This window comes from Stomoxys calcitrans, chromosome 1, assembly GCF_963082655.1.
Source record: "Stomoxys calcitrans chromosome 1, idStoCalc2.1, whole genome shotgun sequence".
NCBI lineage: Eukaryota > Metazoa > Arthropoda > Insecta > Diptera > Muscidae > Stomoxys > Stomoxys calcitrans.
In genome coordinates, this window is record NC_081552.1 from 217,852,132 (window position 1) to 217,875,692 (window position 23,561).

The following is a 23,561-nucleotide window of genomic DNA, read 5'->3' on the forward strand; positions in this document are numbered from 1 at the left end:
CATGCTGAACAGCTCTCAGTAATAGCCTCACAGGGCGTTTCTCAACCCATCGACCCACAGTAGGATAGAATCGAAAAAATCTGCCGTTCGAGAACGGGAATAGATATATCATTGAAATTTTAAATGGTTAGAGCTACGGTTTCCATTTATGTGCAAAATTTGAGGGCCCTACATTATCCAGACCCCTTGGCATATTGAAAACTTGTTCAGGCTGCCAAATCTTCATTTGTGGTCCGATTTCCAAAATTCTTTGCTGGATAGTGCTTATAGTGAAAAAACTCACACAAAAAGTCCGCTTAAGGTCTTTTTTTTGCCGAGATTGACTTTGTATTTTGCTATTTACGAACGCATTCGTGGTTTGATGGATGATTTTCATTTTCATTTCGATGCATGATTTGAATTTTTGAAAATTGGTCCGCAAATAAAGATATGGCAGTACGATTACTTTTTCAAATTGCCAAGGTGACCAACTTTGGGGACATATTAGGGGCTTAAAATTCAAATGGCATTTTTTTTATTAATTTTTTTGCGATTTTCTCCCACTGAGCATCGGTTGCTGATGCTCAAGCTGGTGCATACGGCTCATCGGCGTATCGCCAGTGGTCTTAAAGATTTCAGCTGCCAAACCATCGGTCCCTGCTGCTTAGTTGCTCTTTATTCGGGTTACTGCTACGCTGACCTCTATCTGACTAAGCGGTATAGTGAACTATCCTAATCATACTCTCTGTGTCTGTTACCATATTTCATTCCCTGTCTTTGCTGGAAAATGTGCCTGTAGCAGAGCTATCGGTTTGATGTTTAATTGTTTGGTTATATTTTCTAACTTTCTTCCGACTCATGAACATTTAGATCTGCTCACACTCAAATCTTTACATTGCTCACTTCTTGCTGGTTTATAAACATATCCTTCGGGCTGGCGCATTGATACCAACTGCATAGTTTCTACGTATGCTTCTGCTTTAGCTTCAGTTTCCTGGTCGAATTATGGGTTCCTGGGAAAGATAATTATGTCACCCGAGTGAAGTATCACGATGTTGAAATCTGGTTTATAAAGATTAGAAACTACAAAAGATTTCTTTTTATCCCGCGGCACATGTTAGTTGACTCTTCTACTCCAAGTTGCACCACTTGCATGCTAGTGTACCAGCTGTGAGTAATGAGGAAAACAAGATTTGCCTGGATTTTGTCAAGTTAAAGTAGATGTAAGCCGTTACTTCATATCTTACCTATCCCAATGTCATGACATAACCATTGTTCACAATTTCACAAACATCCTTCTGTCAAATGAAGCTAAGGGGGCGTCACTTTGAGTGTTCTATATTACTTTTATATTTAAAACTAATTTACAAACTTAATTGATGTGTGCATATTTTTAATAATGACATTTTCTGCTGCAATAATTTCTTTGACTAATCAATTTTAAATTTTCTTCTTTCTAATTACAGTTCTTGGAGAAAAATGCTGTGGTTCCTACTACTATTGCTCATTGCAAGAAAGGCGCATAGTATTGAACTAACAGGGCAGGCAATTAAAGGTAAGTGTTGGAAAAAGCTACTTTGTCTAGATTTAATTTTTTTTTTTTTTTTGATTTATTGAAAAATTTTCTCAACAACTGCATTGATTTAGCTCCAATTTACAGTGATGAAGAAGATGATTGTGGTTTGTTTTTCTTTTTTTTTTAATTATATATATGCCTCAAAACAAAAAACAATCATCAGCTAGGTTTCACTAAAGGCCATTAGCTGTACAAGGTAGAGTCATTAGATTTCATTGCATACTTTTAGGCTTGTTGGCAAAAATATTACTTTTACCTTTTCTGTTGTATTGTAGATACTTCTAATTTAACTCTTTTTTTTTTGCCTTTTCCAACTTTTTTTTATAGATGCCATGGCCGAATTTGATCTGCTGGCCATGATAAATGAAAATCTCAATGGCATTGAATTCGACTACGCCGAAGATGGTTTTCCCGCCTATAAAATTTTACAAATAGCCGATATAAAATCACCCTATCGCATGATATTGCCCGAGAGACTTAATGCCTTTGCCGTACAGACTACATTTATGCCCACCTCAGCCAAGGGGGGTTATTTGTTTAGTGTTGTCGATCCTTTGGATACCGTAGTGCAATTTGGATTGCATTTCTCGCCGGTCATCAAGGATACATGGAATGTTTCGCTGCTCTATACAGATACCACTACCAGCTCGATAAGCAAACGTTTGGCAACCTATCAGTTGCCCTATGAGCCCAAAAAGTGGGTAACTGTAGCGCTTAAGGTGATGAGTGACAAAGTGATTTATTACTACAATTGTGAGGAAAAAGAGACCACATTGGTGAAAAGAGATCCCCAAGAATTGGTGTTTGCCTCATCGTCGACTTTATATTTGGCACAAGCTGGCCCTAAATTGGGCGGTAATATGGAGGTAAGTACTCAGTTTTCTGATTCGTAAAATGATTATGGGAAATTTCCTTCCTTATCAACTAAATAATAGATGTCCTGGCGTGCTTTAAAACAAAAAATTATTTCTTATAACTATATTCAATCAATAATGTACATGAATCTATTATATATAATTAAAAAACTTTATGTTTGTATAGCGCAGAAGAGAAATATTCTGATAAATCAAAGTTTTATGAACAGGTAAGTCAACATACTTTGTTTATATTTAACTAAACTTTTTAACTATTATAAATATTTAAATTAACTATGCATATATTATTTATAAAAACCCATCAAGCTTAAATTAAGCTATTGTGCGAAATATAAAATGTTGGTGAATTTTCAATTTTTATAAAAAAAAAAATAAGATTGTCAAATTTCGCCAGTAACAATAAAAATCTGATTAGGCCCATAATTTTTAATATAAACCACTTAAATAAAGTTTACAGAGTAGGTTAGGTTTGGTTAGGTAAGGTTGAAAATAGGGTGTGGATGTTAATCCGCCCCATGCACTATGAACATACACCTAACCCGGTAATCGGCTAGTTGTGCGCTCTAAATACTAAAAAACAGTAACCTCGAAAAAGAAAATCTAAGTTAGGAATTCAGTGCTACTTACAAAATCCTTAATTGTTTTCCACCTAAGTGCCCTTATATGTTAGAAGCGAAAGTAGGGCAGTGACAAAGGAAATGCTCCAACGTCTCATCATTTTCACCGCATGCCCTACAGATGCTATCACTTGCCGCACCGATTTTGCATAAGTGAGCCCGTAGTGCTATGTGGCCCGTTATGATACCGAATGCTATACGGACCTCTTTCTTACTTCCTTTCAGTAATAGCCTCGATCTGGATCCCCCCATAGGATTTTCGACGTCCTACCGACTGTTTCGCTGTTCCACAGGGTTGCAAGAGCATTCGTCGCCCACGCCCTTAATTCGGACTACGCCGACCCGAAGTCCCAAAAGGTTAATCAAGTTTATTGACGGCAGTCCTCTGGCCTCCACTGCCAAATCGTCTGCCATTTCATTCCCCTTACTCTGCTATGGCCCGACACCCAAACAATGCGGATTGCGCCATCCTCAGAGAAGGCATTAATCTCCTTCTTACACTGTAAGACTGTTCGTGACCTTACCGTGCTGGCTGTTATTGCCTTTAAGGCGATTTTACTGTCCGTAAATATGTTCACACTCGACGTCCTCGTGTTAGCACCACACCACTTCATGCATTCCATGATTGCCCAGATCTCCGCCTGCAGGACCGTATTGTGGTCAGGCACTCTAAAACAGATCTCAGTCCCTGGGTTCTCAATGTAGTACCGCAAGGCCACTCTATCCTCTAGCTTTGATCCATCCGTGTAACATGATCTTCCAGATGGAAATACTAGGGTTCCATCAATCAAAGACTGTGCCGACGGCAGCAGTGCCTTGCACTCGACATCAAGGTTCATCTCAGGTATCCGATCGGAAACCTCTTCCCTTCCTTTCAGGTTTCCTATCGTCGCCTCGATTATACCGCGATGGTATAAGCTGCTACCATTCTCAATTCATACTCCCATCGCCTTAAGTTTCATAGTCGTAGTGACTGCCTCACACTTAATCTGTATGTCAATGGGTCGGAATAGTCTCCAGTGCCCTGGTGGGCGTGGTCCTCATCGCTCCGCCTATTCCAAGACAACATGTTCTCTGAACCTGTTGTATGGTGCCTACGTTGCACTTTTTCTCCATCGCAGTCCGCCAAACTACTGAGGCGTAAGTAAGTATTGGTCGAATCTCGTTCCTGTAGAGCCAGTGAACTATCCTCGGATTCAGACCCCATTTCGAGCCTACGACCCGTCTACATAGTGTTCTACATCTGTGAGCCTTCTCAGTACGCTCCTAAATGTGACACTTCCAATTCAGTTTCCTGTCCAAGATCACACCTATGCATACCGATATCGTCTTATTGTGGAAACGTGGTGCGTTAAATTGGCCCACCTTCGACCTCCTTGTGAACAGGCATATTTCAGTCTTCTCTGGGTTAACATTGAGACCTCTGGGTCTTGCTTAGTCATATGACATATGCAAGACACTTTCGGCCCTTCTGCATGGCTGGTTCGGATCCCTTAGAAGTATTTTAGTCAGCATCCGTAATAGGTTATTTATGGTGGTAACCCATAGAGGTGGCGATAAAATGCCCCCTGTGGCGTGCCTTGTGCCACTTTCTCCCTTATATTTATGTCATGGGACACACAATTCATCCACCTGTTTCATAGCATATGGTTAATCCAGTCCCTAAGGATTGGGTCCACCCGGTATTGGTCTAAGGATTGGATCAGTGTGTCGGTCCGCACATTGTTAAAATCCCCTTCGATGTCAATACATATCGCCAGGGTGTACGCTTTGGCATCGAAGGATTCTTCTACTTCTCTGCACAACCTGGGCAGTCTCCACCAACCTTCCCCTGACAAAGGCATGCTGTTTGTATTTGAGCAGTTCGCTGGATGTCCTACTCTTTATAATGGTGTCCACAATACGTTCAATGGTTTTGAGTAGAAAGGGCGTAAGGCTTATAGATCTGTAGGCCTTAGGTGTCGCATAACTTGCTTTGCCGGGCTGGGGTATAAATACCACCCTTGCCTCCTGCCAGGCATTCGGAATGTATGCAAGTCCCAGGCAAGCTGTGAAAATATTGGTCAGGTGGGACGCCAGATAGTCTGCCTCTTTCTGTAGTAACGCCGGAAATATTCCATCAGGTCCGGGTGACTTAAATGGCTTGAAGCTCCTCAAGGATTCCTTCACAATGAATTCCGTAATTATAAAACTTCGATCTACATCATTATTCTAAGCTTCCGGTGTCTCCGTGATTCCCGTCATATCCTGTGGAAAAAGCCTCAACATGTCCGCCTTTGTCTCTGCTCTCACTCTCATGTAGTCTACTAACGTTTAAGTTTGGACATGAGTATTTGAGTGAAATTTTTTTATCTTGGCGGCGCGTTAAAGCTTTCGACCTGTTCGCAGAAAACCTTCCAGGAGGCACGTTTTGCCACTCCGTTATCTTATTATATAGCTTGAACCGTGAGTAGTACACATCCCAGTAAACTTCCGTTTTTTTACGACGTGCTCTGTTGTCTGCGGACCTCTTCCCAATATTGCGAATCTCCCGGCTATCCAAGGTTTTTCTTGGGCTGATTTCCTTTGTCGAAGTAAACAGCTTTCTTCGAAAGACCCCAATAGTGAAGTCGTAATACTGTTGACAATTTCGTCAATATATTCTATGCTTTGGGCAAACTAAATTATCTTGCCCAAGTCTTCTTCTGAGTAGTCTTTCGAATTTTGGGCAGCTGGTTTTCAACTTATTCCGGAAGCTTATCGGATTCGGCACTGGCCGTGCTATTCTAAACCTAATGCAGCGATGGTCAGAGAAAAAAGTGTTCCATGGAGACCCTTTAATCCTTATCCTCATCGATTAATCTAATCGATAATTCCGAACATATCGTCACATCTAATACCTCCTCCCTAATCCTATTAACTAAAGTTGCAGTCTTACCAATATTAAGTGTTATTAGTTCGTTAGTATTCAAGCCAGGGGTTGGCCCTGCTGGTCGATTAGTGCTGGTGCTACCCCACGAAATGTGGTGAGTTTTCGCATCGCACCCTATTAGTACCTCATTTACTCTCTGTTTTGCTTTCCTCACCAGCCGTTGCAGCTCCGACGTGGGTGGCGGTGTTGGAGAGTCGATAGGCAGATAAAGTGTTGCCAGGTATGCTCCGCCGTCTCCCTGTCTCACCACTGTTGCATATGGTTCAGCCCAGAAACTTTGTTCCGGGTCGTCCATTGCTCCTGAATTAAGGCAATATGAATCTTGCCCTTGCTGATTTTCTCCATCAGAGCGTATGTAGCAGTCTCGCTCCGGTGGAGGTTTATCTGGATTACCTCAATCATTGCTCCTCCATTAGATGAGCATCTTGGGAGTAGGTGAAGATCTCTTTGTCTGCTCCCAGTTCTTCAGACTGCATTGACTTTCCTGTCACGGCACTGCCTGATGTCATCATATTAGGTTCTTTGCCTATCCTTGTCTTTCGAATCTTTATAAAGTCTGTAATGGTTCCATCGGATGGTCCCTGTTCGTTAGGCTGTATTAAGTTTCCATTCTCTGTACTGCCCGATGTTTCAATACTAGGGTCTTTGCCTATCTTAGCCTTTCAAATCTTAAGTAAATGTGCTTCTTGGGAGTAGGTGAAGATACCATCATCGGCTTTCTGTTCGTTGGGTTGTTTCAATATTAGAATCTTTACCTATCCCAGTATTCCGAATCTTTAAGTCGGTGATGGGTCCGTCGACGGGCCCTTGTTTGCTAGGCTGTGTTGGGTCTCTCGCCACTGCACTCCCTGATATTTTAGTATTAGAATCTTTGCTTATCCTAGTCTTTCCAATATTGAGAGAGAGGCCGTGATTGTGCCCATGTCAGCCTCCATTTTCGTTGGGCGGTATTGAGTCACCTGCACGGCCTGATGTCCCAATATTAGAATTGCTCCCTATCCTAGTCTACCCAATCTTGAAAAAGACAGCCTTGCTCCCGTAGTGCGTCATGCCTTTAGTCTTTGCCAAACTCGTCACGGAGACTTCATCGATCAATGCCAACCACTAAGAGAGCTTGGTTTTGAAAGCGAGGAGCTCTTTTTCTTCTTCATCATTTTAGTAGTGTTATGCTCTTCGTGAGATCTGATTCTTTTTCCAGCTTCCGTAGAAGTGTTTGGAATGTCAGTTCTATCCCTTCCAGCATTCTGCACTTTCGCCCGATAAAGCTGCCGTTACATACTCCTCTGTCTCCTTCGTAGTGCCCCGGATCGCTTTCTCGCTCTGCTTGTGAGCTTAGCAAAGCCATCGCTCACTTTTGCCGTCATCCCGATGCTCTCATCTCTCGATTCGGCTGCGATGACTGTTTCATTGACACTGTCGCCGTCTGATGCACTGCTGTCTAAGTCCAGTCCAACTTTGTGACCCACTCACACAGGGCTTGTGGGGACCCGTTTTTATGCCATCCCCTCATGTGTCGATTGTGGCAGGGAGATATTCCTGCAAGCCACCAGACTTTAGCGAAGTGGTCGAGAGTTCCCCAGGCAAGTGTTCAGCAACAACTGCTGAGTAGTTTCCTGATTCCCCAACCCCACCGCTTCTATAGACCTTCAGTTTCAACCTGTTGAATCCGTAGGACTTAATCTTTTCAGACTTGTTGAGCTCTGCGACAGCCGAAGTTTAGTACGAATACTACATGTCTCCGTTCACCATCAGCCTCATCCAATTCACCAAATTTCCAGTCGGCGGTTGAAAGATTGTAATTACATCCCCTTAGTCTTCCAAGTATCGATTCAGGAACTGAGGAAATCCTTGGTATCCAAGCATGCGCCATTGGTCGAAAAGGAATATCTTCCTTCTTCACTAAATCTACTGCTGCACCTGGCCAGATCTCACTAATCTTTTTTAGCGCACAATGATACATTTTAAGATACCCAGGAAATTCCGCAAGAACATCGGAGTATATTGATGGCAGTCCATTGACAATCCCACTCCAATTACTCCTAGGTATGCAGCCCTGTTCTTCTTCCTTGTCGACAACTGTCATCACCAATCTGTCCCTAGCGACATTAGCAAAGGTTCAACAGTGAGATGGGTCCAAATCTCACTGTTGTTCGCCATAGTTCTTTTAGGCATGGGATGCCCTCCAAGTGATCGCAGCCTTTTGGCTGACTGCGGTGCAGTTTTGGGCTCTAGACGAGTAGTCTTTGGGCTAGCCTGTGCAGTGAATTCTGGAGTTCAATTTAGGGAGACTTTCTCCCAATTAGTGAGAGTCTTAGGATCATTCGCACCAAGCCTCTCAATAAACCTGAGAGCGATGCGTCTTCTATTATTCCAACCTCTTAAAGAGCGTATTGGTTTTCCGGGTAAGGCCGATGGACAAGGCAAATTATAGGCATGCGATGAAAGAATAGGTTCGGCCTTGTTCTTGAGACTCGAACCAGGTGTCTTTGTCAAAAGGCCCTGCTGACCAGTCGTCTGTCGGCTAGTGGAGCCTGGAGCAGCCGTTCCACCAGTCGAGGTTTCAGTAGCAGACAACATGCAATTTACGTCCGATCTCCTAAAAATTTGGTGCAGGCATGTGTTTCGGCCTAGAGACGAAGCCTACTGAAATTGGAATAAAACCGGCTCAGATTTGGATATAGCTCTCATATATATGTTCGCCAGATTTTGGGTAATTTGCAATAATGTTGTCTTTTGTCAACCGTTTTTATAACAGTTTGAACATATTTGCTCGAAATTTGATACGGATTGTTTAATAACCCATCTGAAATCATCCGGTGAGGTCCATCGAAATTGTTTCAGAATTAGATATAGCTCCCACATTGAACTTATAAGGTAGGTGTAGGGTATTATACAGTGAGGGCAGCCCGACTTTTGACTTTCCTAATTAGTTTTTAATGTTATTTTTCGATTTTCTCCCACTGTGTGTTGGGGCACTAAAGGAAATCACTGCGATTAGCGAAATTGAGAAACAAAATGCAGCTTTGATGGGTTTAAGATCCTGTATCGGCAGATCGGTCTATATGTCAGCTTTATCCTTATAAGGTCCAATCTCGACTATATTCAGTTTGGACGTCAGGGACCAAAGTGCAACTCACATTTCCAAATTTCAGCAAAGTCGGGCAATAAATGCGTCAATTAATACAAGTCTTGGAACAATCTTTTTATACCAACCATCGCAGGAAACACATCGAAATATATAGCTGCTATATAGACCGATCTGCCGATAAAGGGTTTAATGCCCATAAATGCTTAGTTTATTACCCGATTTCGCTGAAATTCAAAACCGTGGGTTATTTTAAGCCTCCCGACATCTGACCTAAATATGGTTCAGATCGGACTATATTTAGATATAGCTGCCATATAGACCGATCTGTCGATAAAGGATCTGAAGCCCATAAAAGCTTTATTTCTTACCCGATTGCGCTGAAATTTGAAACAGTCAGTAGCTCAAGGCTCTCCGACATCTGACTCAAATATGGTTCAGATCGGACTATATTTAGATATAGCTGCCATATAGACTGATCCCCCGATAAAGGGTCTGAGGCCATAAAAGCTTTATTTTCTATCCGATTTCGCTGAAATTTGAAACAGTAAGTAGTTTTAGCTCACTCGCATCTGACCCAAAAATGGTTCAGATCGGACTGTATTTGGATATAGCTGTCATATAGACCGATATACCGATTAAGGGTCCGAAGCTGCATTTATTACCCGATTTTGTTGAAATTTGAAATACAAAATTCAACAGCGACTTATATTTATTAGACCACTCAATGTCCGTGCCGAATTTGGGTGCATAAGTTATCCAATTTGAATCGGATTGTGACGAAAGGGGGTTTTCATATCCAAAGTTCGGCCGGCCGAACTTAATGCCTTTTTACATGTTAAAGCTAATTAAACAATCGCAATATTCCAGATGATAGAGTTTTTTGCTTTGTTGAAAAAAGGAGAAAACTGAAAACTTCATTTTTCTATTAAATGAATACTTTTATCTGAATTTTTGTGGATAAAACAAAATGTAAACCTTATCTCGTCCAAATGTTAGATACATTTCTCAAAGCTTTTTTTTTTTTTGTTAATTTTTCTTTGTGAATGTATACCCAATTCATGGAAAACAGCGCCTTTTTTCAACATAGTGCTTAAAATTCTAACTAAATTTTGAAAGAGTAATAGTCATGTTCCCTTACAGCCAAGTTTAAGAGATAAGCCAAGTGGCGAACAACCTCCATACGAAGTCTCTGGTTCACGAAGTAAACTTGACCTACGACAAGCACAAACGAATGGTGGTGGTTATGGACGAAAAAAAGGTACATAATTTGTTTTGTAATGTAAGAAAAGACACATAGAGGGCGTTGCAAGTTATTAAGCCAAACACATTGGAGATAGATAGATAAAGAGAGAAATTGAGAGAGAGAGAGAGTGAGAGAGTGTGAGTATTAAAAGGGGAGATTTTCTAAGCAAGGCAACATTTCTGTAGAGAGCATGACACAATTGTGGCAATTGTTTTGTTTATTTTTTTTCATACATCTTTTCCTCATTGAAAACAAACGGAAATTCCTTTACATTTGATTTGGATTTTGCTAAAGCTAGAGAGAGTAAAGCCAAAAGAGTAGAGAAGGGGAGATTTGTAAAGTAATACTAGGTTCGTTTTAATACCTTCGTGTGTAAACTGCAAAGACTATTTCAATGGCTATGCGTGTGGGTATGTGTGTGTATGTTTTTGTGTGTTATAAAGTAGGATGACTTACATTTAGTGTGTAAGTATGTCTGATGGTTAACTTGGGATTATCACAGGACAGAGTTTTTTTTCTGCTTTTAATACGGCTATAAGAGGCTTCATGTGCATGGTTATAACAAATTTTATAGTGTTTTGTTTTTGTTTTTTTTTATCATGGCCTTATATCACGACTTGCTTTATGAATGAGTGGTTAAGAAAACAGAGAGGGAGAGAGAGAGATAGTATAAAAGAGCAAATTTAATTTCCCATCTCTGCTCACAAGAGACTCCTATGAAACTTTCCCATTATTTTTCTTAGTAAAACTAGTATTTCTATATTAAATTTTCTTACTCAATGCTCCACATTTTGCACTCTCTTTCTCTCATTCTCTCCATCCGTTATGCTCTCACTCGCCAACTCCATCATCCCCACAATCGAAGCATCGGCGGAAGCCTGCCCCTTCAAGTGGCTAACCGAAAAAAGTGTGTGCTGCAACGAAAAGTCCATTTACCTCAGTCGTGTTTCATATCGCAACCGGTAAAGATGCTCTAAGACGGCGTTTCGTTGCGCGAATATTTTCGGCTTACGGTTGAAAGAGAAATTTTGTAACACACAACAATCACAAAAAAAAAAAACGGATAGAAGGAAAATCAACGTTTTCGTCGTAGCTTCAACAAATCAAAGTGAAGTCCACAAAAATCTTAAACGGTCCGGCTCATATAAATCACGAATAAAAACGAAAAGTGTGCAAAAAGCTTAAAAAAATCGCAAAATATTTGGGAATACATAAAAAAGAAATGTAAAGAAATTATAATGGCATGAAATAAATCATCTTAAATTACCGTAAATATCGCCAATGCTAAGTTGAAAATCCTTGGCTTTTGGAATCCAGCTTCCTTGTTACGGATGTCAATTTAAATTTTTTGTTGTTATTATGCTGAAAGCAGAAAAAAACAAGAAGGCCACTACATTTAGCCATGTGTTGTTGATCATAAAGTTAATTAAAATTTATAGTTATTGTATCCTGTGCGTTTTGTATTATTTTTCACTACTTTAAACCCAAAAAAAAGAAAAGAAAAACATAAAAACCAACTTTCCTTAGTGGAAAGGGGAAAGTCCTTGTGTTGTTATATTGCTAACTCACACACGGGTGTGTATGGCCACCTACTCTCTGGTATGCGCTGTGTTTTATCGTGATGTTCTATCGTTAAGTGGCCATGGTGGTATTTAAAAAACGCGCGCGTTTTCCCTAGTTGAATGCATGTGGGAGATTTGTGGCAAGATTTACTTAAGAAATTGCCGCCAGAAATAAAGCAAACAAACAAATACAAATTCAAACAAAAAAAGTGTAAGCTTGATCACAAAGTGCAATTAAAATAAAAACGAATATTATAATGGAATATCATATACAAAATTGTGTTAAAAACAAAATTGGTTAAAAAAATTTCCTTATCAAAAAATTACAACAAAGTAAACTTCAACTGGTTTCCAATAGATTAATTAATGTTTCTAACTCAATAAGTAGTTAAAATAATCTTGCAGTCTTTTAAGATAATTCACTGCTTTGAAATTTGCAGAAAATATTGAAAGTTTCTATAATACAAAAATGTGACTCTCTTGTTGTTTCCCCCAAACACTATGTATACAAAGAGTCTTAAATTTTTTAGAAAAAAAAATACAAATTTATTTCTTCTAAAAATATTTTTAATATTTTAACACAAATTGTGAATAATTATACGCCCCAGCGTGTTGTGATCAGATCAATATTGTGAACACGAGAACGTCCTTTAAATTTGGCCAATACAAATTTTCCCATAAACATCCCATTGAAGACCAAGAGAGAAGATCTCCTAAAAAGTTGTACGAACAAAATTATAAAGTAAACAGTAAGGAAAGGCAAAAGTCTGGCTGTGCTGAATGTAAAATACCCTACACCTACCCTATAATTACAAAGTGGAAGTTATATCTAATTCTGAAACAATTTTGATGGACCTTGGTGGATGTTTTCAGATGGGTTATTAAACTATCCGTATCAAATTTCGAGCAAATATTTTCAAACTGTAATAACTAGGGTTGACAAATGACAACACTATCGAAAATAACCCAAAATCTGACATATGTTCGTCAGATTTTGGGTATGGGAGATATATGTTAATCTGAACCGATTTCGATCAAACTTGTTAGATATTGTGGTAGGCGTCGAGGAAAACGGTGTAGAACATTTTGGCAAGATTGGTCAATAAATGCGCTTGCAGTGGCTCTAGAAGTGAAAATCGGGCGATATATACATACATGGCACCTATATATAACTCGATAACTGAATCGATTTCTATGAAAATCACCAATAATATAAAGAGTCATAAGAAAATCCTTCCTGCCAAATTTCGAGAGAATCAGTTAATAAATGAGCATTTATCAACAGTAAAATAAAGTGCTAAAAGAAAATCCTTCCTGCCAAATTTCGAGAGAATCAGTTTACAAATGAGCTTTGTATTTGAATATTTCTGACAATCGGATGGACATATATGTGGGAGCTATATCTACATCTGAACCTATTTCTATGAAATGCTACAGTGATATAAAGAGTCAAAGGAAAAATCCTTCCTGCCAAATTTCGAGAGAATCGGTTAATAAATGAGCATTTCATTGCAATATTTCTCAAAATCGGATGAACATATATACGGGAGCTATATCTAAATCTGAACCGATGCTTGCACGAAATCTTAGATATGGTGATAGTAGTCAAGAAAAGCGTTGTACAATATTTTGGCAAGATTGATCTATAAATTCGCTTGCAGTGAAAATCCAGCGATATACAGTGACACAGATAAGTCTTCATACCTTTTCGTTAATGGGGGCTTCGTAAACTGGTAGTTAAATTTTGAGGGGAGGATATAATCCAATTAATTTTAACTAACTATAACACAAAATACCATCATGAACAATTTTATCAACATTCGATGTTTGGCGGAAAAACTTTTGCGTATGAACATTTCGTATTGTAACAGGCGCTTTTTGAAAGGGGTATGAAGACATTTATGTGCCACTGTATATGTATGAGAGCTGTATCTAAATCTGAACAAATTTCTTTGAAATTTACCAGTTATGGCGAGAGAAGGTCCTTCCTGCCATGATTTAATCAGTTAACCATTTATCGGACGATCGGATGAAAATTGTGACCTGTAGTTTGTACGCCAATTACAATGGGGAGAGGGACAAACACACGGACAGACAAACAGATGACAGACAAACATATGGACAGACAAACAGACAGACGGACTTAACTAATTCGAATCAATGATTCCGAGTTGATCGGTATACTTATCAATGGATCAATCTCTCTTCCTTCCGGGTGTAACAAAGAAATGCACTAAATCATAATACCCTATACCACAGTGGTGGTGTAGGGTATATATTAAAACATGCTAAGTTCGGCCGGGCCAACCACCCACCACCTCCACAGGGGTGGGTTTCCAAGATACTCAATTAAAAATGTAAGCTTCTAGGGACCGTTGACGACTAATCGGGGATTCGGTTTATATGAGAGCTATATCCGGTTATAGACCGATTTGGGCAATACTTACGATACGATGTTGTTAGACGTAACATAACACTACGTGCTTCAGTCAAATTGGATAATACTTGCTGCTTCTAGATGACAAACCAGGAGATTGGTTTATAATGGAACTATACCGGGAACTATACTACAACGGGTCAAAATGACCATTTAGTTTTATTATGAGTTCAAATTATTATAAATGTAAATGCGTATTTAGTGATAATAAAACAAAATATGAAAACTTAAACGGTTGATATATGAACTTAAAAACAAGTAAAAAGGCGTTAAGTTCGGCCGGGCCGAACTTTGGATACCCACCACCTCGGATATATATGTGAACCACCTTTCCTCAAAATCCGGTGCAAAATTCATACCTTATGCCCCATGGCAGCTATGTTCCGATTTGAACCAGATACTAATAAGTAAAAGTTATTGTTCAATTGTATATAACAAAATATTGGTCTTTTTAGTAGTTATATCTAAAAATAAACCGATCTGAACTATATACCACACGGATGTCGAAAAGCATAACATAAGTCGGTGTGTCAAATTTCAATCGCAATCGGATTAAAAATGCGCATTTTATGGGGCCAAGACTTTAAATCGAGAGATCGGTTTATATGGCAGCTATATGCAAATCTTGATCGATCTGACCAACTTGAAGAAATATGTAGAGGGGCTTAACTTAACTCTTTGTCCCAAATTTCGGCAACATCGGACAATAAATGCGCTTTTTATGGCCCCAAAACCTAAAACCGAGAGATCGGTCTATATGGCAGCTGTATCCAAATCTGGAACGATCTGAGCCAAATTGACGGACGATGTTGAAGGGCCTAATATAACTCATTGTCCCAAATTTTCTCAAAATCGGATAATAAATGTGGCTTTTATGGGCCTAAGACCCTATATGGCAGCTATATCCAAATCTGAACCGATCTGAGCCATATTGACGGACGATGTTGAAGGGCCTAACACAACTCACTTTCCCAAATTTCAGCAAAATCGGATAATAAATGTAGCTTTTATGGGTCTATGACCCTAAATCGGAGGATCGGTCTATATGGCAGCTATATCCAAATCTGAACCGATCTGAGCCGTATTGACGGACGACGTCGAAGGGCTAAGACAACTCACTGTTCCAAATTTCAGCAAAATCGGGTAATAAATGTAGCTTTTATGGGCCTATGACCCTAAATCGGAGGATCGGTCTATATGGCAGCTATATCCAAATCTAAACCGATCTGAGCCAAATTGACGGAGGATGTCGAAGGGCCTAACACAACTCACTGCCCGAATTTTAGCAAAATCCGATAATAAATGTGGCTTTTATGGGCCTAAGACCCTAAATCGGAGGATCGGTCTATATGGCAGCTATATCAAAATCTAAACCGATCTGAGCCATATTGACGGAAGATGTCGAAGGTCCTAAGACAACTCACTGTCCCGAATTTCAGAAAAATCGCATAATAAATATTACTTTTATGGGCCTAAGACCCTAAATTGGAGGATCGGTCTATATGGGGGCTATATTAAGATATAGTCCGATATAGCCCATCAACTAAACCTGCTTATGGATAAAAAAAGAACCTGTGCAAAATTTCAGCTCAATATCTCTATTTTTGAAGACTGTAGCGTGATTTCAACAGACAGACGGACGGACATGTCTAAATCGTCTTAGATTTTTACGCTGATCAAGAATATATATACTTTATAGGGTCGGAAATGGATATTTCGATGTGTTGCAAACGGAATGACAAAATGAATATACCCCCATCCGTCGGTGGTGGGTATAATAGGCAATTTTTTTATCAAAAAATTGCAGACCCACGAATATAACGAAATATAACAGAGTTTGTCATTAAAAACTGGAAGCTGGCATATGTGCTTCAAGATGCTCCTTGGAGTATGTGATGGTGCAGATTGGAGGTAGTAGGATATCCAACTCTATTGTGCCCCTTTTATCCTGTGAATGTGGGTTGTGTGACGCTGTTCTATCGATACTTCCACGGTGAGTATTCCTCGGATATTGCTCTTCGAATTCCTAATGTGAAGCTCCAATGCATGGGCAGGGACTTGAAGATCTTCCTTAAAGCGAGCGATGGTGCTGATTGGAGATAGTAGGGTATCCAACTCTATTGTATCCCTTAAGCATCCTTGGAATGTGGGTTGCGTGATGCTGTCCCATCGACGGTGTATTTCTCTGGCGATCGGTCTTCTTATTGCTAACTTGAGGTTGTTTGTCAGAACCACAAGATTTTCTAGAAACTTCTGACCAGACCATGTACTACCGATACAAATTTTTTCGAATGGACAGTTCATATGTGGAATCGACCTTCGCGTCCATTGCATTACCCACCAGCTACGGCATCTAGAAAGTGAAGAGAAATCTCAACAAACACTACTCCCACTTCTCCCCTCCGAGCCTCAACTAGGCTGTGCATATACAGGGGGTATACCTTGTCTATTGGTTAATTGAAGAAAAAGTAAAAAAGTGCTAAGTTCTGCCGGGCCGGGTCTTGCGAACCCACCATCATGGTTTCTGCAAAAAAATTGTCAAAAATGAACTCTGTTGAAGATATATGTGCATTTTACGCATCAAATTTCTGAAATTTAAGTTTTTAGTGGCTGTAGAAGACTAATCGCACTAATTGGAGGCCACCGTAGCGCAGAGGTTAGCATGCCCGCCTATGATGCTGAACGCCTGGGTTCGAATCCTGGCGAGACTAGCAGAAAATATTTTCAGCGGTGGCATTCCCCTTCTAATGCTGGCAACATTTGTGAGGTACTATGCCATGCAAAACTTCTCTCCAAAGAGGTGTCGCACAGCGGCCCCTTATCATTGAGCTTAAACTTGAATCGGACTGCACTCATTGATAGGTTAGAAGTTTGCCCCTATTCCTTAGTGGAATGTTCATGGGCAAAATTTGCAATTTGCTGAAGACTGATCGTGAGATGGGTTAATATGGGAGCTATATAAAATTATTGGCAGATTTGGACCGTACTTGGCACAATTGTTGGAAGTCATAACGAAACACATTGTGCAAAATTTCAGCAAAATCGGACAAAAATTTCGGCTGCGAGGGACTCAATCCATATATCCAAATCTGAACCGATATGGCTTATTTCCAATACCTAATGACCTACATCAATAAGAAGCCTTTGTACAAATTTTAAAGCGGATATCTTTATTTTTTCAACCGCTACCGTGATATCGACCGAAGGAAAGACGGACTAAGGGCTAGATCCTTATCCTATGGTGGTGGGGAAAAAATTGATCCTCTCTATTATAGGGACTCAGGAACTCAAATTGATTAATATGTGGTATATTTGTATTTATGGACTTAGGTTAAGTTAGGTTGAGCCTTTTGGAGGCTTTAGAAATCAAATCGAGCTATCGTTTCATATGAAGGCTAACAAGTTTTTTTACACATGAAGTTAATGGTAAACTTCCTTCTTTTGTCGAATTGTGTTGTCCTATTGTGGGAAGCTTGTATCACCTGTCAAAAAGAGCAACTTTCATTTGGGACTTTTGCCCAGCTTTTGCTTGGAGCTTCCTGAAGGATGTATCGAATAACTCTGGGAAACATTCTCTCATCCCAACCGGCAATTAAAAACTATACAAAAACATGTTAAATTCCTTTATGGTGTCCAAGATATTCAACTAACAATTTTTATACCCCACACCACTACTATTGTACAGGGTGTAATAACTTGCATTTGTTGGCAAGGCTAAGACAGAGAAGAGAATCACCATTATTTAGTATACCAAACGGATAAACATTACTCACTAATTTGATTTAACTATCTCCGTCTGTCTATCTGGCAAAGACATGGACAGAGACATGTGTTGTTGTGGTCAATGTACATTTCGCATTTGCCCGATTTGTCCGATTGTCATACAATTTTGCATATCTTAATTTTTGGCTCAAGAACGAACGCTGTCTAATTGGAAAAAAAAACAGAAATCACACCCATTTATATAACTTCTATCCGATTTGCCGTTTTATAGCTGAATTGGTCTCAATTTTTGTGTTTGGATTCGCAAATGTTCACTCAAATCTAAGGACCACCTCATATGGGAGTTATGTACAAATCTGAGCTGATATTCCCCATTTACAATCCCCAAAAACAAAAGTCAATTAGAGTTACTTGTGCAGACTTCTAAGAGGGTAGTGCCGTCAAGGCCTTGGCAGGACGGAATTTTATGTTGTTTAAGATGGAATGACGTGATTAGTATACACCCTGCACATAAACTAGTCTAAAATAAACCACAAAAATATGTACGTGGTTGCATGTTGTATTATATGCTTTGAAAACTATTTTAAACTTAATTACTCTTTTGTTAGAATTAGAATTTTAATAATACGCCACAGCGCACGCGCCATTGTAACTAATCATACGCCACAATGGACAGTGACCGGTTAATGATTGAGTTTTCTTATACCGAATGTGCACAAACCAAAATATTTTGAAAATCAAGACAGGAGACAAACATTGTAAATGCTTTATGTCACTAATGGAATTTCTAGTTCATTACAAAAATCTGCTCCCCGGGATACAATGCTTTCTACATAACGAGTTTTGTCTACTGCTACTATTACCGCAACTAATGAAATAAGAATTTGTAAAGTAAAAAGGCGTTCCGCCGGGCTGAACTTTGGATATCCACCACCTCGGGTATATATGTAAACTACCTTTCGTCAAAAGCCGATGAAAAATGCGTGCCTTATGCCCCATAACAGTTATGGGGCCTTTTATGGGGCCAAGACTTTAAATCGCGATATCGGTCTATATGCCAGCTATATCCAAATATGGACCGATTTGGGCCTAGTTGCAGAAAAATGTCGAATAGCCTATCACAACTCACTATCCCAAATTTCGACGAAATCGGCCAATAAATGCGCCTTTTATGGCCCCAAAACCTTAAATCGAGAGATCGGTCTATATAGCAGCTATATCCAAAGCTAGACCGATCTGGGCCATGTTGCAGAAGTATGTCGAGGGTCGTAACTAAGCTCATTATACCAAATTTCGAAGACATCAGACAATAAATGCGCCTTTTATGGCCCCAAAAACCTTAAATCGAGATATCGGTCTATATGGCAGCTATATCAAAATCCGGACCAATTTGGGCCAAATTGCAGAAAAATGTCGAATAGCCTATCACAACTCACTATCCCAAATTTCGACGAAATCGGACAATAAATGCGCCTTTTATGGGCCCAAATCCTTAAATCGAGAGATCTGCCTATATGGCAGCTATATCCAAATCGTGACCGATCTGGGCCAAATTGAAGAAGGATGTCGAAGGGCCTAACACAACTCACTGTCCCAAATGTTGGCAAAATCGGACAATAAATGCGCCTTTTACGGTCCCAAAACCTTAAATCGAGAGATCGGTCTATATGACACCTTTATCCAAATTTGGATCGATCTGTTCCATATTGCAGAAGTATTTCGAGGGGCTTTACTTAACTCACTGTCTCCAATGTTGGCAAAATCGGATAATAAGTGTGGCTTTTATGGGCCTAAGACCCTAAATTGGCGTTTCGGTTTGGATGACCAAATCTGGACCGATCTGGGCCAAATTGAAGGAAAATGTCGAGTGGCCTAACACAACTCACTGTACCAAATTTCGGAAGACTCGGATGATATATGTGGCTTTTATGGGCCTAAGACTCTAAATCGGCGTATCGGTCTGGATGACAGCTATATCCAAATCTGGACCGATCTGGTCCAAATTCAAGAAGAATGTCGACTGTCCCAAATTTCAGCAAAATCGGACAATAAATGTGGCTTTTATGGGCCTAAGACCCTAAATCGGTAGATCGGTCTATATGGGGGCTATATCAAGATATAGTCCGATATAGCCCATCATCGAAATCAACCTGCTTATGGACAAAAAAGAATATTTTTAAAGACTGTAGCGTGATTTCAACAGACAGACGGACGGACATGGCTAGATCGTCTTAGATTTTTACGCTGATCAAGAATATATATATCTTATAGGGTCGGAAATGAATATTTCGATTAGCGGCTTGTTACTTATCTAAAAATCTTCTCAAAATCAACTTTATGAGTAATCATACGACTCAGGGTGCAGTGACCGTTCCACTGTGACCGTTCCACTTAATTCGTTCTTAAATTTAATCTTCATAATTATCCTGGATTTGGGAAAACTGGGGTTTCTCAATACGCAGTGATGTTATTGAAGGAATTATGAGAAATCATGTACTATAAAGTACAGTGGAGGGGAAGCAGCTAAGACTATGCAAATGTTAAGTGTGAGGCATGTCGAGTTTTAGAAATCGTCTTATTTAACTCAATCCTCTTAATGGGATGATCGCGAGAAGAACGCAAAACCTCTTACAATCCGTCACATTATATAAGGTGGCTGTCAATTGTAACAATTATATGATTGATTAAACATAAGCTAGAATAACCAAAAACGCCTAAAGCTCAGAACATTATAAACCCACAAAAATTGATATACGTTTTGTTCAAATTTTGGCGAACTTGGATGAAAAACATAATTTATTAATGTAATGGACGTGAGGTCATTGCAAAGTGCAAATTTGCCCGTGAACATTTCATTAAAGAATAGAAGTAAACTTCTCACATATCAATGAGTGCAGTTCTACTCGAGTTTACATGGCAAAGTACCTCACAAATATCGCCAGCATTAGAAGGGGATAACCAACGCTGAAAATTTTATGATGGTCTCGCTAGGAGTCGAACCCAGGCGTTCTGTGTTATAGGTGGACATGCCAACCTCTGGGCTATTGTGGTGTGAGGTCATAACGAGGTCAAAAACAGTTTATTGTACTAAATTTCGTAGACATATGGTAATAAATACGCTTTTTATGGGCACAATACTGATACGATCTAGATCATAAGTAAGCAAAGATGTTGAGTGGACCTGTACATCTCACTCTTCCAAATACTATTGTAGAAAAATCGGTTAACAAATGGACTGAGTGTGGGTTCAAGACCATAATACGATCGAAACATGATACGATCTGGATTACTTATGACATGGGTGTTTAGAAGTGTAGCACTCTGGACAAGGATTTTGAGTGGTTCAAAATAGGACAAAATTTGCATTCTTTGGTTTCACTTAAACAACACGAATTTGGGGGGTCTCTAATGCAACATGATGAACGCATTTTCAGCCATATTAACTAATAAATGCGTCTTTTATTGCCTCCAGATAATAAATCGGGAAATCGGTTCATATTTTAATATTATGCTATGGTTTATACCACATTCAGCAAGGTTGGTGGTTTTATACAACTCTCTATTTTTGTGGACAATAAAAAAAATAGTAAGACTTTGTTAATAATTTTAAAATTCTTTATAAGTGCTGGCAAAACTCTTTCGTCCCCCTCATATGCACCCAGCCGCCATACACTTGTGCCAGTTTTGTTTCCCCATTCTCGTTACAGTTGTTGAAGTCAATTTACGGAATAGATTTCAATGCCCATAGCGATTCACGTTTAATGTCTTCACTTGACTCAAAACGGTTTTCCCCAAGCGGTCGCTTGTGTTTGTTGGGTAGCTAGAAGTCACACGGAGCTAAATTAGGCAAAACAAGTGGTTGGGGAACGATATTGAATTTGAACGAGTTGAATTTTGGCGGTATGGGATGAACAGTGGGATAAAACCAAAAAAAAACTAGTGAAATATGTCATTTGTCACAGATATCACTGACGTCATATCAACGTAGAAGAGAACAAGTAAGAGCGTGCTAAGTTCGGCTAGGTCAAATCTTATATACCCTCCACGATCCTCCTGGATCGCGTTTGTAGAGTTCTTTGCGCGGTATCTCTTTTTAGGTAAACAAAGAATAATGAATAAGAACTGATATGCTATTGGAATTATATCCAATTCGGACCATAAATGAATTGAATGCTAAACATTGTGGAAGTCATTGTGTAATATTTCAGTCCATTCGGATAAGAATTGCTGCTTATTCTGGCTCAAGAATCAAAATCGGGAGATCGGTATCAAACTACAGATCGATTCAGACCATATTGGATACGTATGTTGAAGGTCATGGCAGAAGCCGTTGTAGAAAATTTCTGCCAAATCGGGTGAGAATTGCACTCTCTAGAGGCTTAAGAAATCAAGATCCCAGATAGGTTTATATGGCAGCTATACCAGGTTATGCACCGATTTGTGTCATACTGAGCACAGTTATTGGAAGTCATTACAAAACACCTCATGTAAAATTTCAGCCAGATCGGATGAGAGTTGCGACCTCTGACGGCTCAAGAAGTCGAGATTCAATATCGGTTTATATGCCAGCTATACCAAGTTATGGACCGATTAAACCATACTTAGCACAGTTTTTGGAAGTCGTAACAAAACACATCATGTAAAATTTCATCGAAATCGGATGAGAGTTGCGCCCTTTAGCGGCTCAAGAAGTCAAGGTCCAAGGTCGGTTTATATGGCAGCTACATCAAGTTATGGGCCGATTTGAACCACGCTTAGCACAGTTGTTGGAAGTGATATCAAAATACTACGTGCAAAATTTCAGTCTAATCGGACGAGAATTGCACCCACTAGAGGCTCAAGAATTCAAGCCCAAGATCGGTTTATGTGGCAGCTATATCAAAACATGGACCGATTTGGCCCATTTACAATTCCAACCGATCTACACCAATAAAAAGCATTTGTGTAAAATTTCATGTGCCTAGCTTTACCTCTTCAAAAGTTGCGTGCTTTCGACAATCAGACGGACGGATGGACAGACAGATGGACGGACATGGCTAGATCGACTTAAAATATCATGACGATCAAAGATATATATATATATCTTATTGGGTCTTAGACACATATTTTGAGGTGTTACAAACAGACTGACGGAATTAGTGTAACCCCATCCTATGGTCGGAGGCCACCGTAGCACAGAGGTTAGCATGTCTGCCTATGGCGCTGAACGCCTGGGTTCGAATCCTGGCGAGACCATCAGAAAAAATTTTCAGCGGTGGTTTTCCCCTCCTAATGCTGGCGACATTTGTGAGGTACTATGCCATGTAGAACTTCTCTCTAAAAGAGGTGTCGCACGGCGGCATGCCGTTCGGACTCGGCTATAAAAAGGAGGCCCCTTATCATTGAGCTTAAACTTGAATCAGACTGCACTCATCGATATGTGAGAAGTTTGCCCCTGTTCCTTAGTGGAATGTTCACGGGCAAAATTTGCAATTTTGCATCCTATGGTGTAGGGAATAAAAATTACGACGAATAGTTTTTCTCGCGAAATTTAAATTAAAAATCCTTACT

At 39.7% G+C, this 23,561-nt stretch overlaps 1 protein-coding gene across 9 annotated transcripts in view; it reads left to right on the top strand.

Moving 5' to 3' along the window:
- LOC106090109 (collagen alpha-1(XVIII) chain) overlaps positions 1-23,561 on the top strand; it is a 1,585,531-nt gene that overhangs the window by 391,954 nt on the left and 1,170,016 nt on the right. For all 9 annotated transcript variants that reach the window (XM_059369513.1, XM_059369516.1, XM_059369517.1 and 6 more), the window contains exons 7-8: positions 1,446-1,534; positions 1,883-2,421. In XM_059369513.1, coding sequence (XP_059225496.1) covers positions 1,446-1,534; positions 1,883-2,421 — 628 coding nt within the window. The remainder of the gene's footprint in view (positions 1-1,445; positions 1,535-1,882; positions 2,422-23,561) is intronic.